The sequence below is a fragment of the Indicator indicator genome, chromosome 11 (genome assembly GCF_027791375.1).
Source record: "Indicator indicator isolate 239-I01 chromosome 11, UM_Iind_1.1, whole genome shotgun sequence".
NCBI classification, from domain to species: domain Eukaryota; kingdom Metazoa; phylum Chordata; class Aves; order Piciformes; family Indicatoridae; genus Indicator; species Indicator indicator.
Window position 1 is genome coordinate 31,606,980 of NC_072020.1, and position 16,276 is coordinate 31,623,255.

At 49.9% G+C, this 16,276-nt stretch overlaps 1 protein-coding gene across 1 annotated transcript in view; it reads left to right on the top strand.

Annotated features, from left to right (window-relative positions):
* The first annotated feature begins 890 nt into the window (after nucleotides 1-890).
* KAT2B (lysine acetyltransferase 2B) overlaps nucleotides 891-16,276 on the top strand; it is a 58,781-nt gene continuing 43,395 nt past the window's right edge. Inside the window, exons 1-2 of the mRNA XM_054385187.1 lie at nucleotides 891-1,106; nucleotides 12,781-12,907. Of these exons, the coding sequence (XP_054241162.1) occupies nucleotides 891-1,106; nucleotides 12,781-12,907 (343 nt within the window). The remainder of the gene's footprint in view (nucleotides 1,107-12,780; nucleotides 12,908-16,276) is intronic.

The window sequence follows — 16,276 nt, forward strand, 5'->3', positions numbered from 1 at the left end:
AGCTCAACCACGTTTTTACATATGTGTATTGACAGAGTGTAACCACCTCAAGACCAAAGCACTTGCTTCTGTGCATAAAAAGTGCAGTCTTGTGGCAGGATCATTTACTTAATTTTAGCTTTCAATTAAAAGGTAATCCGTTTAAAACATAATCTGACCTGCTGTCAATACTTGTTCCCCAAGAAAAAAAAAGAATCACAAAACCCAAAACAAAACCAAAGCAAGTCTCAAAACTATGACACGAGAAACTGAGCAAAGAATTATCGAGGTCTCCTGCACTTAAAACTGACCAGCATTTATATATTGAATTATAAATCTTCTGGGGAAAAAAATATGGATACGCTAAAAGCGGCATCAAAGCGTGTAGTGGGGAAATGCGAAGGCTGAGTCGAACAAAGTGGTGCCACTACGAGGGGGAATTCAGGCTGCGGTAGCACCGCGGGTCGGGCGCAGCGGGGGTCGGGCGCAGCGCAGCCGGCGATGTCGCTTCACTCTAGGGCAGCTGTCTCCGCAGCCTCTGGGAAAGCCGAGCTGGCTTGGCAGCAGCTGCTGCACGCAGCGGGTGCCACCGCCCTTCCAGCGGCCGCGCAGGGCTCCGTCCGCCCGCGCGCAGCAACCGCACATGGACGCGGCCGCAACCCCCCAACACCAGCACCACCCACCTCTACACCCCCCCTACCCCCCCGCCGTGCGCAGCGGCGACAGCCGGGTGCCGCCTCCCCCCCCCCCCCTTCCGCCGCCCGGCGGGGCAAGAGCCGCCCGCGGAGCGGCGGGTCCCTCCTCCCGCCCCCCCCGGGGAGCAGCCGGCGGCGGCGCGGCGAAGGGGAGGGTCTAGGGCCGGGCGTACCGCGCCGGCCGGACAGGCGGGCGGCTGCCGCCGCGCCGCGGGCATGGCGGAGCCTGGCGGCGCCGGGGCGGCGGGCGGCGGCGGGCCACAGCAGGGTTCCCCGGCCGCCGGGGGGGTGGCTGCCGGGGGGCCGGCCCGCAGCGCTGCCGAGAGCCCCGGGGGACCCGGCTCGGCGCGAACCGCGGGGAAGAAGGCGCAGCTGCGTGCAGCGCCGCGGGCCAAGAAGCTGGAGAAGCTCGGCGTCTACTCCGCTTGCAAGGTAGCCGGCCGCGGGCGCCCACCCGCCCACGGAGGGTGGGGATTGACGGGAGAGGAGGGGACGGAACGGAAGGGAGGCGGTGGGGAAGGGCCGTGCCGGGAGGGGGAGGCGGACCGGCTGCAGCCTGGCGCTCCCCGCGGAAGCGGCGCACCGGCGGAGCCGGTGGATAATGCTCCCGGCGGAGCTTTTCCGGCCGGCCATCTCAAATAAAAGAAGGCCCCCACAAATTGGCCGAAGAGGGGACCGCAGAGCCAGCACCGCCCTTCTTCTGCTCGAGCTGTGCGGCGCTGTATGTGCCCATCCCCGGCGTCCGGCCATCCTTCCGTGGGAGGCGGAGGACGAGGCGCCTCCCGGTGCCGGCTGCAAGCGCTCGCTTAATAGTGCTGCCGCAGCTGCCCCCCGTCTCAATATCCCGCTGCGGAACGGGGACACCGTGGGGGGCGGCGGGGCCCTCCCACACCACGGGTTGGGTTTCCCTGTGGGCCAGGGGCGCGACGGCGGCCTCGCATCCCCAAACTGTTGACATCGCAAAAAACGCTGCCCCGAGCTGGCAGCGCTCGGCAGCCGCTTTGGCAGAGAAGCGAAGGGGTGCGGCCTCTGGCCTTGGTGAAAGTTCTATCCCTGCTGGTCACGTAGCACCGTGGCGGTGCCCGGGCCGGCAGCGGGTACCACCTTCCACCTGCACCCTGCCCCAGCGAGGGTGTCTTCTGCAGCACCTGCCCAGTACTCGTCTCTCACATTCAGGAGAGCTGTCCTGGGTTTCTCTGCACACTTCTCCTACACTTGCGGTTTTCTTCCTGGTGGGAGAAGTAGGACTTGCCTATCTGTTAGAGATGGAGCTTGGTGGAAGCTCCCACCGTCAGAGGCCTGTGACACCTGGCATTGTCGTCTGTGCTTGTGCACATAGAATCATAGAATTGCCAGGGTTGGAAGAATTATCTAGTTCCACCCCCCCCGCCATAGGCAGGGACACCTCACACTACATCAGGTTGCTCAGAATCACATCCAGCCTGGCTGCAAAAACCTCCAGGGATGAGGCTTCCACCACCTCCCTGGGCAACCTGTGCCAGTGTCTCACCACCCTCATGGGGAAGAACTTCTTCCTAACATCCAATCTGAATCTCCCCATTTCTAGTTTTGCTCCATTCCCCCCAATCCTATCACTGCCTGACACTCTAAAAAATCCCTCCCCAGCTTTCTTGTAGGCCCGTCAGTTACTGGAAGGCCACAATAAGATCTCCTTGGAGCCTTCTCCAGACTGAACAGCCCCAACTCTCTCAGTCTGTCTCCATAGCAGAGGAGCTCCAGCCCTCTGCTCATCCCCATGGCCCTTCTCTGGACACCTTCCAGCACCTCCAGATCCTTCTTGTAATAGAGGCTCCAGAACAGGACACATTACTAAAGGTGGGGTATCACCAGAGCGGAGTAGAGGGGGAGAATCACCTCCCTTGCCCTGCTGGCCACACTTCTCTTGCTGCAGCCCAGGCTCTGGTTGGCTTTCTGGGCTGCAGGTGCACACTGCTGGCTCATGTTGAGCTTCTCATCCATCAGCACCCCCAAGTCCTTTTCTTCAGGGCTGCTTCCCAGGCAGTCCCTGCCCAGCCTATATTGGCGTTTGGGATTGCCCATATAGAGTAGGGGGCAGAGCAGGACCTGTGCCCTCTGAGCATGGGTCACTGGCTGCACTGCTGCTGTCAGGACGATTCTGGCAAGCACAGTGGGTCTGACATGTTTGGGCTGGCAGTGCCGATGTCAAATCCTCCAGTAATGCTTCCAGCATTTGTGGGTAACAGGCATCTTATTTTCTCCATTTGCCTACTTTGGACCTTCAAAAGGGCAAATGCTAAGTGAAAGGCCAACCCAAATGGTAGTGTACATGAGGAAGCATCACAGCATGACTGTTGCCTTGCCTGGTGGTGTGAGGAGCTTTAACTGTGGGCTGAAGGCATGGCGCAATGTGAGAGCAAATTAAGGAAGCCACACTCAGTTCAGTTTCTTAGCTGTTGCCCAACGTGCAGGCACCTCCACTGCAGCTTTGATGCATCCATGAGGCACTGCAAGGTTACACTCGTGTCACAGTTAAAAAGGCAGCTGATTTACTTGAAGCTTGCAGCTCTCACTGTGATGGTGTCATGGTCTGAAGCCTGTTTGCCCTTTGCAACCTCTGTATCTTAATGTTACCAAGGCTTGCTTTTAAATGAAGCTGTTTGTGGGGTGATGAAGATATTCACAGGTTGTTAGGAGTGCTTGTGTGTGTGAATTGCTTTTTTTCTCCCCTGTACTGTTCTTGTTTCTTCCCTTGATGTACCTCCAGATGATCCTTGTGAGGGCGTTCTCCTGACATTCTTTGCCCCACAGAGGTATTTGTGTTGTGAAGTGTGGATAGCTTTATCTCTTCCCAAACCCCTTGCTTTCTGGAGGGACTCATGGTGTCCATATGTGCTCTGCTGCAGGTGCTTTGTTGGAAGGGAGATGAATGCCATTTGGGAGGGGAGGAAAGCATTTTGTGGCCTGTCTGCAGCCCTTTTTTTCCCTTTCATAGGGCTCTGGTGGTGGGGTGTAGTGTGGTGACAGCCCCTACTGCTGGTGCTCTGCTGGAGTATTCTTTCTGGCCTGCTTCTGTGAGAAGTCCTGGGTGCATGTCCCATTGGCACTCCAGTGGATGGAAAGGGATAAGGGGGATAAAGGAGGAAGGACTGCGCAGGGTAGAAGAATTTTTTTTTTCCCCTCATCACCTGACAGGTGCTCCAGAATGATGCTGCTTGGCTTGTAGCATTAGTGGTTTTTAAGAAACTGTAGTAGTGCAGAGCGTAATTTTGAACTCTGTCTTCGAGTTGCAACTTCCTTTTATTTTGCATTTCTGTGTGTGACTGCAAAACCAGTGAGAGAGGGCAAACACACTGTCTCCACAGGAGGTATCTGTGTTCGTTCAAGTTTCATTCATACCTGAATCTTGTGTAAATCTGCATGGAGCTGTACAAGCTGGAGTGCAGAAGATAGGTAGGGGCATCCTTACTGTCAATCTCCTCCTCCCAGCAGGAGCAGGGAAGTCATTCTGCCCCTGTACTTGGCACTGGTTAGACCACACCTTGAGTCCTCTGTCCAGTTCTGTGCTCCTCAGTTTAAGAGAGATGTTGAGATGCTGGAATGTGTCCAGAGAAGGGCAACGAGGCTGGGGTTTGAGTAGAGGCTGAGGAAGCTGGGGGTGATTAGCCTGGAGAAGAGGAGGCTCAGGGCAGACCTCATTGCTCTCTACAACTACCTGAAGGGAGGCTGTAGCCAGGTGGGGGCTGGTCTCTTCTCCCAGACAGAAGGATAGGACACAGTCTCAAGATGCACCAGGGGAGGTTTGGGCTGGGTGTTAGGAAGAAATTCTTGCCAGAAAGAGAGATTGGTCATTGGAATGTTCTGCCCAGGGAGGTGGTGGAGTCACTGTCCCTGGAAGTGTTTAAAATAAGCCTTGATGAGGCACTCAGTGCCATGGTTTAGTTGATTAGATGGTGTTGGGTGATAGGTTGGACTTGATGATCTCGAAGGTCTTTTCCAACCTGGTTGATTCCTGTGATTCTGCGATTGGTTAGGAACACAACTGGGGATGAAGAGCAGCAATACAAGAGGGGTCAGTGGGCTGAGGCCAATGGTATGAGATGCATCAAGGCCAAGGGCAGAGGCCTGCGCTTTGGCCACACAACTCTGTGCAGTTCTACAGACTGGGGGGTGAGAGGCTGGAGAGCAGCCTGGCAGAGAAGGACCTGGCAGTGCTGGGGGACAGCAGCTGGACAGGAGCCAGCAGTGTGCCCAAGAGCATCCTGGCCTGGATCAGGAATAGTGTGGCCAGCAGGAGCAGGGATGGAATTCTGCCCTGTGCTTGGTGCTGGTGAGGCCTCACCTCCAGCACTGTGTGCAGCTCTGGGCCCCTCACTTCAGGAAGGATCTTGAGGTGCTGGAGCAGGTCCAGAGGAGAGCAACCAGACTGGGGAGGAGGCTGCAGGGAAAGAATTGAGGAAAGGCTGAGGGAGTTGGGGGTGTTCAGCCTGGAGACGAGAAGACATAGAGGGGACCTTATCACTCTCTACAACTACCTAAAAGGAGTTGTGTCAGGTGGGGGTCAGGCTCTGCTCCCAGGCAACTTGTGACAGGACAAGAGGGCATGGCCTGAAGCTGCACCAGGGGAGGGTTAGGTTGGATATTAGGAAGAACTTCAGCAAGGCTGATCAGGCACTGGGATGGACTGCGTAGGGAGGTGGTGGAGTCGCCATCACTGGAGGTGTTTAAGAAAAGCTTGGATGTGGCACTTGGTGGCAGGGTTTAGCTGATGTGGTGGTGTTAGGTCGTAGGCTGGACTTGATGATCTCAGAGGTCTTTTCCAGCCTCAATAATTCTGTGATTCGTTGAAATGGTGGCTGTGTAGAGAGCGAGTCTCACTGGCAACAGCAGAAATGGATGGGAAGTGCTGCTCTCCAAGAGGGCAGCTCCTGGTTCTTAAGTGATCCATTTTCTTCAGAGAGGACATGTGAAAGACTGCTGGCAAAGACATCTTTGCTGTGCACACACACTGAGCAGAACTAGAGCAAGGTTTAGGGAGCTGCTGCCCAGGTTAGAGAAATCTGAGGATTGTTTTTTCCTGATAAGTAATGGGGACAGGAGAGATGTAGCTGTTGATCCACAGCATTTGACTTTTTCCCCTGTGAGCAGAGGTTGGTGTAGAAAGGAGAGATCAGTGTTTTCTGTGTATAAAACCCAAGCAAAACCAAAAAAACAACCGTAACAATACCAAACCAAACCAAAAACCTGCACGAAAAAATGCCACCAACAGAAAAAAAAATCACAAAAAAACCCCCCAAACCACAAAACCAAACAAACAAAATCCAAACAAAACAAAATGCAATGAAAACCAAACAAACCAAACCACCCCAAACCCCCCCAAAAACCCCAAACTACCAAACAACAGCAACCCCCAACCTTCTCATATGTCCTGGTGAGGTTGTTTGAAGAATGTGCCTTCTGAACATGAAGATAAATATTAGGAACTGGCACAGTTTTTGTGACTCTGGGAAGTGCACAGTCGTGCTGTGTGCTGTGTGGGGTTTTGTATTTGGCACTTGCTGTATCTCTGGATGTATGAATGGCTACACAGATCGTTCTGGGTTTGTCCAGCATTAGACATGCAAGCTTGCAGCACATGTGCATAAAAGCAGCACTGTGTGACTTACATAAATATATTTAATGAAGATGTAGGAGGAAGCCTCCTCAGCTTTTTTTTTCCCCTGTTGGTTTACAGTATGTGAAAATACAACTTTCTCTTCAGTTCCATGGGGAGTTTTTCTTCTAAACAAGTGGAAATGTGTACTATTTTAGTACACTAATTTTGCTGTCAAATTAGTTATTTCTGATTATATATATCTTGCAGTAACACCTGGGTGTTTAAATGTAATTAGAATCCAGGAGCCCAAGGCATTTGCACAAGTAGCAGACAGTAATGGGTCCTTGAAGAAAGACCTTGTGCTTTAGGCAAACAAAATGGGCAGATCCTGAAAAGGGTTATGATAAGATGACTTAGCCAAGGACCTGCTGCAGGTGAGTGAGTGGTAGAGGTTGATGTAAAATCCAAGTCCCGGGTTCTAGACTAGTGCTGACCCTTGGTAGAAGCACTTCCTCCCACTTCTCTATCTAGAATGACCTCAGTGGAGTTTTTCTCCTCCTATTAAGGGGCAATGGCTTCAAACTAGAGCAGAGCAGATTTAGATTGGATGTGAGGAAGAAGTTCTTCACTATGAGGGTGGTGGAACACTGGCACAGGTTTCCCAGGGAGGTGGTTGAGGCTCCTTCCCTGGAGATGTTCAAGGTGAGGCTGGAGGAGGCCCTGGGCAGCCTGATCTAGTTGGGGATGTACCTGCTGACTGCAGGGAGGTTGGACTGGAGGAGCTTTGGAGGTCCCTTCTGGCCTGGACCATTCTATGATTCTCCACATGAATGTGTACCACCATTTCCACAAACAATTTGTTTTTTTCCTTATAGGGCACATTAAGATGAGAGTGTGATAGTATGAGTACAGCTCCTTGAATCTCAACTGGATATGTACTTAAAGTTATTTTCTGCAGAAGTCTATGGGAGACATGTAAGACATCCAATGCTTTTATACTATCATTTTCAGGTCAAATTGAAGCATCTTCCTTTAAACTGAGTAGGAAATCTACCATTAAATTTACAAGGTGGAACTGGGTCTCTGTTCTTAAGAAAAGCTTTATATGGTAACCTGCATATAAATGAAACTGGAAACTACAGGGAATGAAATTCTTGGATTGCTCAATAAATTCAGAGCAGGTCCTCAGAGCTAAGCATTGAACTAATTATTTTGTATTGTTGAGGATGAGTGGACTGGCTTGATTTCCTGATATGTCTGAGAAGCTTTCCAAGCACTGTCTGTGTCTCTGGTTGCTAGGTACAGGACATCTGAGCAGGAAAAATAAGGATTTTAAATTTGTCAATGTGTTTGTTATGGTTTGTGTGATATTGATCAGAGGGCTGGAGACAGACTGAGAGAGTTGGGGCTGTTCAGTCTGGAGAAGGGAAGGCTCCCAGGAGACCTTCTTGTGGCCTTCCACTATCTGAAGGGTGCTACAAGAAAGCTGGGGAGGGACTTTTTAGGGTGTCAGGTAATGACAGAACTGGGGGGAATGGAGCAAAACTAGAAATGCATGTTCAACACTGTCAATCACAGAATTAACCAGGTTGGAAAAGACCTTCGAGATCATCAAGTCCAACCTACCACCCAACACCATCTAATCAACTAAACCATGGCACTAAGTGCCTCATCCAGGCTTATTTTAAACACTTCCAGGGACAGTGATTTCACATTCCAATGGCCAATCTCTCTTTCTGGAAGAATTTCTTCCTAACATCCAGCCCAAACCTCCCCTAGTGCAGCTTGAGACTGTGTCCTCCTGTCACTGTTGCCTGGGAGAAGAGACCAACCCCCACCTGGCTACAGCCTCTCTTCAGGTAGTTGTGGAGAGCAATGAGGTCTGCCCTGAGCCTCCTCTTCTCCAGGCTGAACACCCCCAGCTCCCTCAGCCTCTACTCAAAGGGCTGTGCTCCAGACCCCTCCCCAGCCTTGTTGCCTTATTACTGACATAATATCATATTTATTATTAATTGCATTAAATCATACCACAACAAAACATGTTGGAAAAAAAAAAAAGCCACCTCAAACCAGACACAAGCATGCTGAGAATTTTTTTCCTCCAAATGGAAGCAGCATTTCACAGAAGCTCACCACACTCTGTTTACTATCAGGCTTCAAAACTATCAACAGTGAGTAACTACATAAACTTCAGTGTCACAGAACAATTAACAGCAAAGATGCAAACAAACAGATGTACAGATCGTGACAACGGCTCAGCTAAACCAGCCAAAAATAAATATCAACCCACCCACAGAAGAAAATCAGCATATTCAATGGCAAAGGGTTTTTTCTGCCCTCAGTAGTATTTCCTTACTTGATCTTTTTGAAGCAGCTGTTAATTTGTATTGTTCAAATTATTCCAGAAATCTTTCCCAAACAACTACTAGGGTGTGGGGTCTTTCCCCCCCCCTCTTTAATCTCTCTATAAAACACTAGGGTCAGCACGAATCTATTTGTTAACCAAAGAGAAATATAACCCAAAACTAAGCTTTCATTGTCCATGTTGACAGTGAAACTATTTTGCAGTGAGCACACAATGTGCATTCCTTAGAGGCTTAAATTGCTGAGTTGCTTTAAGTCCTCCACAGGGTTTTTGTTCATTCAGTCCTTTTCTTTCACTATCTTCAGCTTCTTCCTTTCTTTCTTCCATTCCCCCCCCCCCCCCCCCAAATGTCACTCATCTGCTTTTCATTAGAAAATAAAGTATGACTTCACCTCTGAATAAAACCACACTTAACAAAGATCAAAATAGTTTTGGGGGATGGGGGTGAATAAAAAGAAGCATTTTAACTAGTACATCCAGTCCTTAGAGCCTTGCTTTCTGGGACACCTGCAGAGGTTTGATAAAGCCAGGGGAGAAAGTTGGTGACTTCTGCCTTACTGAAGCCTGCAAAGTAATGACTGTCATCTTTGCAGGCCAGGGGGATCACAAACGCTGCATCTTCATTGGCTATTTTAAACTACATTAATTGAATCAGTTAATTAAAACAAACATCTGCATGGGAAGGATCAAATCGACTTCCCTGAAATAATATTCAATGTATTTTTGAGAACTTCTTTTTTATTTTCTCTTGAATTTTTTTTTGGCAATAATCTAATTTTCTGACTCTTTTTTTTTTTCTTTTTTTTTCTGTGACAATTTCTCTATCCTTGTCTTAATTGCAAAAACTTTGCCTCTCCCCAAAAGCTGATGTGCATAGCTTATTTGGCCTTGGTTTTGTCTAGCTCAAGACACTAATCGAAAGTGGGGGTTAATGTCATTTCCCATGGGTCCAAAGTCCATGCACCAGGGCAATCTTGGCTCACTGGTGTCACTCAATCACTGATCTCCCTTTCTAGTCATTAAACTTTAAAAGGTCCTGGAGGTCTGGATAACAAAACAGAAGTAAAACTGGCCCAGTGCCTGTGAAACTCTGAGAGAGAGTTTCTGCTGGAAAATAACACTGAGCCTTATTCAATTCTCTGCCAACCATGTTACTCATAGAAAACATGTTGGAAAAATAAACACAAAATTCACCATAAATCAATCCAGTTAGCATCTTATGAAACTTTAGGGAAAAAAAATATTTTAATCTTCTCTTTGTTTTGTACTGAAACCTCCCTGATGCCACATTATAAATGCATGGAGAGGCAGGCAGTCTACACCCATGCAGGGAATTTGGAGACCTAGAGGATCCTATGTCCCCTTTCCAAGAGAAGTATGTGGAAATGGTTTCGCTGGGCATTTGAAGGTGGATTTCTGAGTCATCCTGGTGGATCTTGGCTACCTCTTGTGTCTGCCAGATGGGCCTGGACACAGGCAGAGGCCATGGCATCTGGGATCAGGAGCCCAGCTGGATAAACACTTAAGAATTAGAGATGGTAAAAACATCCTGTGCTGTTCAGAAAGCTGCAGGCAGCAGTTTTCTCAGTGCTCAGGTTGCTGAATATTGAAATTAGGTTGGAAGAACAATTTACCATCAGTCCTCAAAGCTGTCAGCCTTAGGAACTGTCAAGCTGTGATCCTTTCTGCTTCTAGGTGCTTCTTCCTTAGGTAAGATGGGACTTGGAAACATAAAAGGAAAATGAATTGGTTTCCTGAAATAGATTGCATTAAATATATTCAGAATCAGTTTGGGAAGATGACACATTAGCACTGGGTATATTAATACTGCAATTTTGCCTGCTAAGATTGTTTCAGGCATAGATCACAGAATCATAGAATGGTCTGGGTTGGAAGGGACCTCCAAAGGTCATCCAGTCCGACCTTCCTGCAGTCAGCAGGAACCCAGAGCCCTGTGGAGCTTCACCTTGAATATCTCCAGGGAAGGATCCTCAACCTCCTCCCTGGGCAACCTGTGCCAGTGTTCCACCATCCTCATAGTGAAGAACTGGTTCCTAGCATCCAATCTAAATCTGCTCTGCTCTAGTTTGAAGCCATTGTCCCTCGTCCTGTCCCTGCAGGCCTTTGCAAACAGTCTCTCTCCAGCCTTCCTGTAGCCCCTTCAGGTACTGCCAGGCTGCTATTAGGTCTGCCCAGAGCCTCCTCTTCTCCAGGCTGAACACCCCCAGCTCCCTCAGTCTGTCCTCATAGCAGGCATGATCCAACTCCCTGATCGTTTTCCTGGCCCTCCTCTGGACGCACTTCATCATGTCCATGATACGATGCAGCAGTTGCATACTTTCCTCTCTGAGGCCTTGGCAGTGCAAATTTATGCCTATCTGGTTACAGCCCAGTGCACAGATATCTCTGCACGGAAGAGAAGCACCTCCCATCCAATTTGATCTTCAGATAGGAGTATGAATGATGCATTAAGTACATTGCCATCAAAATAACTTAAGATCTTTGAGATATGCAGAAGAAGATCTCCTCCTATAATGCTACTTTTTGGATAACTAGAATCTGTGCTTTGAACTTCTGAACGATTTGAGTCATGATTACCAAAGTCACAAACTCTCCCTTCATGGATGCCCCTTTTAGCTGCAGTCTGTGGCTGGAGGTTCAGGCTCAGTGAAGTTTCCAGGGCAAGCAGCAGGTTGTGTTGGTGTTGTCACTGTCTTTGGCATCTGTTGTTTTTGTGGCCAAGCCTTGCTTTGGACAGTTTCTCCAATGCTGCAGTTCCTGTTTGCTTATTCCAGGCCTTGGTTCACCCTGCTTCAGTTGTCATGAGCATGGTTTTAGTTGGGTGATTCCCTGTCACCAGTGTAGCTGATAAAGCAGTGATAAATAAGTTACCTCTTAGATACAAAGCTGGGAGGAGTGGCTGACACACCAGAGGGCTGTGCTGCCATTCAGCCAGACATGGGCTGGAGAGTTGGGTAGGGAGAAATTAACTGAAAATCAACAAGGGCAAGGGTAGAGTCTTGCACCTGGGAAAGAACAACCTCATGGAGCAGTACAGGTTGGGGACTGAGCTGTTGGAGAGCAGTGAAGGGGAAAAGGCCCTGGGGGTCCTGGTGGATGGGAAGCTCACCATGAGCCAGCAATGTGCTCTGGTGGCCAAGAAGGCCAAAGGCATCCTGGGGTGGATTAGAAGGGCTGTGGGGAGTAGGTGGAGAGAGGTTCTTCCCCACCTCTACTCTGCCCTGGTGAGGCCACATCTGGAATATTGTGTCCAGTTCTGGAACATTCAGTTCAAGAGGGACAGGGAACTACTAGAGAGAGTCCAGCACAAAGCCTCAAAATGATGGAGTGGAACATCTTCCTTATGAGGAGAGCCTGAGGGAGCTGAAGGTTCTTTAGCTTGGAGAGGAGGAACCTGAGAAACCTCATTCATGTTGCTAAAGATGTGCAGGGTGAGTGCCCAGAGGCTGGAGCCAGGCTCTGCTGGGTGATGCCCAATGCCAGCACAAGAGGCAGTAGTGGAAGTTGAGGCATAGGAAGTTCCATGGAAACAGGAGGAAGAATTTTTTCCCTGTGAGGGTGACAGAGCCCCGGAGGAGGCTGCCCAGGGGGGCTGTGGAGTCTCCCTCTCTGGAGATATTCAAGACCTGCCTGGATGTGTTCCTGTGTGATCTGCTGTTGGTGATGCTGCTCTGGCAGGAGGGTTGGACTGGATGAGCTTTTGAGGTCCCTTCCAGCCACTGACATTCTGTGATTCTGTGGTAACCTGATTGTGTTTAAGTCATTAAACCTGCCTTGGTGGCAGGATCTGTACCTGTTGTTATAACAGTAAGTGGTCAAAACTATTTTCACTAGAGTGAAGGCTTTCTGTGTTATGTGTTTTTTTTTTTTCCAGAACTGTGTTAATCTCTGTGTTAGTTGTACTATTCTGTTTCATACTGTTTATAGAAAACAAAGTCTGACTATGTGGTAGAGCAAAAGCAAAACCAAACAAACCAACAACAGCAACAAAACACCCTGAAAAATCCTTCCCAGAATATCAATGTAAAACAAAAAGATGATCAGAAATTAACAATCTTTATTCTTACTCCTTTTGAAATTACAAGAGTTTTAGCAAGTTCTGGTGCTTGACAGCGTTGATCCATACCTCTTTGCTTTGATTTCAGGCCGAGGAATCCTGTAAATGCAATGGCTGGAAGAACCCCAACCCACCTCCCACCCCCCCCCGTGCAGAGGTACAGCAGGCGGCTGCCAGCCTGGCTGAGCCCTGCCGCAGCTGCAGCCACACGCTGGGTAAGCTCTCACCTTTCTCCTTCATTCTGTGGCCCCACACCTAGGAATTGCCACTGTTGTGAGCTGGCAGTCAAGACACCATGCCAAGACCTGGCAATGGGGGTTATGATTGAACATCAATGTCAATAATATGGCAGGCCAGAAGGGACCTCCAAAGCTCATCCAGTCCGACCTCCCTGCAGTCAGCAGGGACATCCCCAACTAGATCAGGCTGCCCAGGGCCTCCTCCAGCCTCATCTTGAACATCTCCAGGGAAGGAGCCTCAATCACCTCCCTGGGAAACCTGTGCCAGTGTTCCACCACCCTCATAGTAAAGAACTTCTTCCTAACATCCAATCTCAATCTGCTCTTCCCTACTTTGCAGCCATTGTCCCTCGTCCTGTCCCTGCAGGCCTTTGCAAACAGTCTCTCTCCAACTTTCCTGTAGCCTCCTTCAGGTACTGCCAGGCTGCTATTAGGTCTGCCCAGAGCCTCCTCTTCTCCAGGCTGAACACCCCCAGCTCCCTCAGCCTGGCCTCAGAGCAGAGCTGCTCCAACCCCCTGATCGTTTTTGTGGCCCTCTGGACCCTCTCCATCAGGTCCATGTCCTTCCTCTATTGAGGGCTCCAGATCTGTAATCCTAGGCACTGGTCTTACTTGAGACATCTCTCAGTCTTCTAGCCAGTGCAGGTTTCAGTGCATTAATCTATTTGGTGCTGTGTATTCATAGAATCAAAGAATCCTAGAATCAGTCAGGGTTGGAAGGGACCACAGGATCATCCAGTTCCAACCCCCCTGCCATGGGCAGGGACACCTCACACTACAGCAGGCTGACCAGAGCCTCATCCAGCCTGGCCTTAAACATTGGGCTTATTTCTGCCTACTTGCCTCACATTTGTATTCTGTGTATTACTCAGCTCCACAGTTAGCTCACTCCTGGGTTTTTCACGATTGTTTTTCTTTTTTTTTCCATCTGGGGCAGTGGGGATGGCACCACATTTTGGGTCACTACTATAAAACTGTAGCAATGACTGAACTTTGTACTGGGAGAATTGACTCTCCACCAACTTTAAGATCAGATATTATGCACTAAGAGGCTCTTTTTTATATTTGCTTGGTTTCTCCTGTATTACACGGTGTGTTTCCTTGTTGCTAAACATTTTTGTCTTAAATCACTTTGAAAACTAGTTAATGAATGTGTTCAGAATCACAGGATCAGAGGATGTTAGGGGTTGGAAGGGATCCAAGGAGATCATCGAGTCCAACCCCTTGCTAGAGCAGGACCATAGAATCTAGGTCAGGTCACACAGGAATACATCCAGATGGGCCTTGAAAGTCTCCAGAGAAGGAGACTCCACAATCTCTCTGGGCAGCCTGTTCCCATGGTCTGGGACCCTTACAGTAAAGAACTTCCCCCTTGTGTTGAGGTGAAACCTTCTGTGCTGCAGCTTACATCCATTGCTCCTTGTCCTATCCCAGGGTGCAAGTGAGCAGAGCCTGTCCCCTCCCTCCTGACACCCAGCCCTCAGATATTTATAGACATTTATTAAATCCCCTCTCAGTCTTCTCTTCTCCAGACTAACCAGCCCCAGGTCCCTCAGCCTCTCCTCACCAGGCAGTGCTCCAGTCCCCTAATCATCCTCGTAGCACTCTGCTGGACCCTCTCCAGCAGGTCCCTATTGCTCTTAAACTGGGGAGCCCAAAGCTGAACGCAGTTCTCGAGATGAGGTCTCAGCAGGGCAGAGTAGAGGGGGAGGAGAACCTCCCTGGATCTGCTGGACACACTCCTCTTAACACCCCCCAGGATCCCATTGGCCTTCTTGGCCACGAGTCCAAGTTGTTAGTAAGTTATACATGCATTCAGTCTCTCTCTTTTTCCCACCACTGTCTTCAAGTCCTGCTCTGCACCTTCATGCAGCATTAATTTGGTATTCCTTGCTTTGCCTGTCTTATATATGTTACTAATGGTTTTATGTACACACTGATTTTGAAATAGACAGTGCACACTTGCCTCATCATTCTATTTTCTCACTGCTCCTACTTCATGCACCCAAGTACTTGCTTATTGAGGTTGCACAGCTGAAATAATGAACTTGCTATTCATCAGGTCTTTGATCAGTACATTGGCCTCGCTCTTTCTGGTTGCTTTTTTTCCCCTGAATGCTGTAGCAACCTGTACTTTTTTTTTAAATTTATGTTTATTTTTTTCCTTTCCTCCCTTCCTCCCTTCCTCCCTTCCTCCCTTCCTCCCTTCTTCCCTTCTTCCCTTCCTCCCTTCTTCCCTTCCTCCCTTCTTCCCTTCTTCCCTTCTTCCCTTCCTCCCTTCTTCCCTTCCTCCCTTCTTCCCTTCCTCCCTTCTTCCCTTCCTCCCTTCTTCCCTTCCTCCCTTCTTCCCTTCCTCCCTTCCTCCCTTCCTCCCTTCTTCCCTTCCTCCCTTCTTCCCTTCCTCCCTTCTTCCCTTCTTCCCTTCCTCCCTTCTTCCCTTCTTCCCTTCCTCCCTTCTTCCCTTCCTCCCTTCTTCCCTTCTTCCCTTCCTCCTCTCCTTTCCTCCCTTCCTCCTCTCCTTTCCTCCCTTCCCCCCTCTCTTTTCCCCCCTCTCTTTTCCCCCCTCTCTTTTCCCCCCTCTCTTTTCCCCCCTCTCTTTTCCCCCCTCTCTTTTCCCCCCTCTCTTTTCCCCCCTCTCTTTTCCCCCCTCTCTTTCCCCTCTTTCTTTCTTCCCCCCCTCTTTCTTCCCCCCTCTCGTTTCCCCCCTCTCGTTTCCCCCCTCTCGTTTCCCCCCTCTCTTTTCCCCCTCTCTTCTTCCCCCCTCTTTCTTCCCCCCTCTTTCTTCCCCCCTCTTTCTTCCCCCCCTCTTCCTTCCCCCCTCTTTCTTCCCCCCTCTTTCTTCCCCCCTCTTTCTTCCCCCCTCTTTCTTCCCCCCTCTTTCTTACCCCCTCTTTCTTACCCCCTCTTTCTTCTCCCCCTCTTTCTTCCCCCCTCTTTCTTCCCCCCCTCTTTCTTCCCCCCTCTTTCTTCCCCCCTCTTTCTTCCCCCCTCTTTCTTCCCCCCTCTTTCTTCCCCCCCTCTTTCTTCCCCCCCTCTTTCTTCCCCCCCTCTTTCTTCCCCCCCTCTTTCTTCCCCCCCTCTTTCTTCCCCCCCTCTTTCTTCCCCCCCTCTTTCTTCCCCCCCTCTTTCTTCCCCCCCTCTTTCTTCCCCCCCTCTTTCTTCCCCCCCTCTTTCTTCCCCCCTCTTTCTTCCCCCCTCTTTCTTCCCCCCCTCTTTCTTCCCCCCCTCTTTCTTACCCCCTCTTTCTTACCCCCCTCTTTCTTACCCCCCTCTTTCTTACCCCCCTCTTTCTTACCCCCCTCTTTCTTACCCCCCTTTCCCCTTTTACTCATTTTCCCCCCTTTC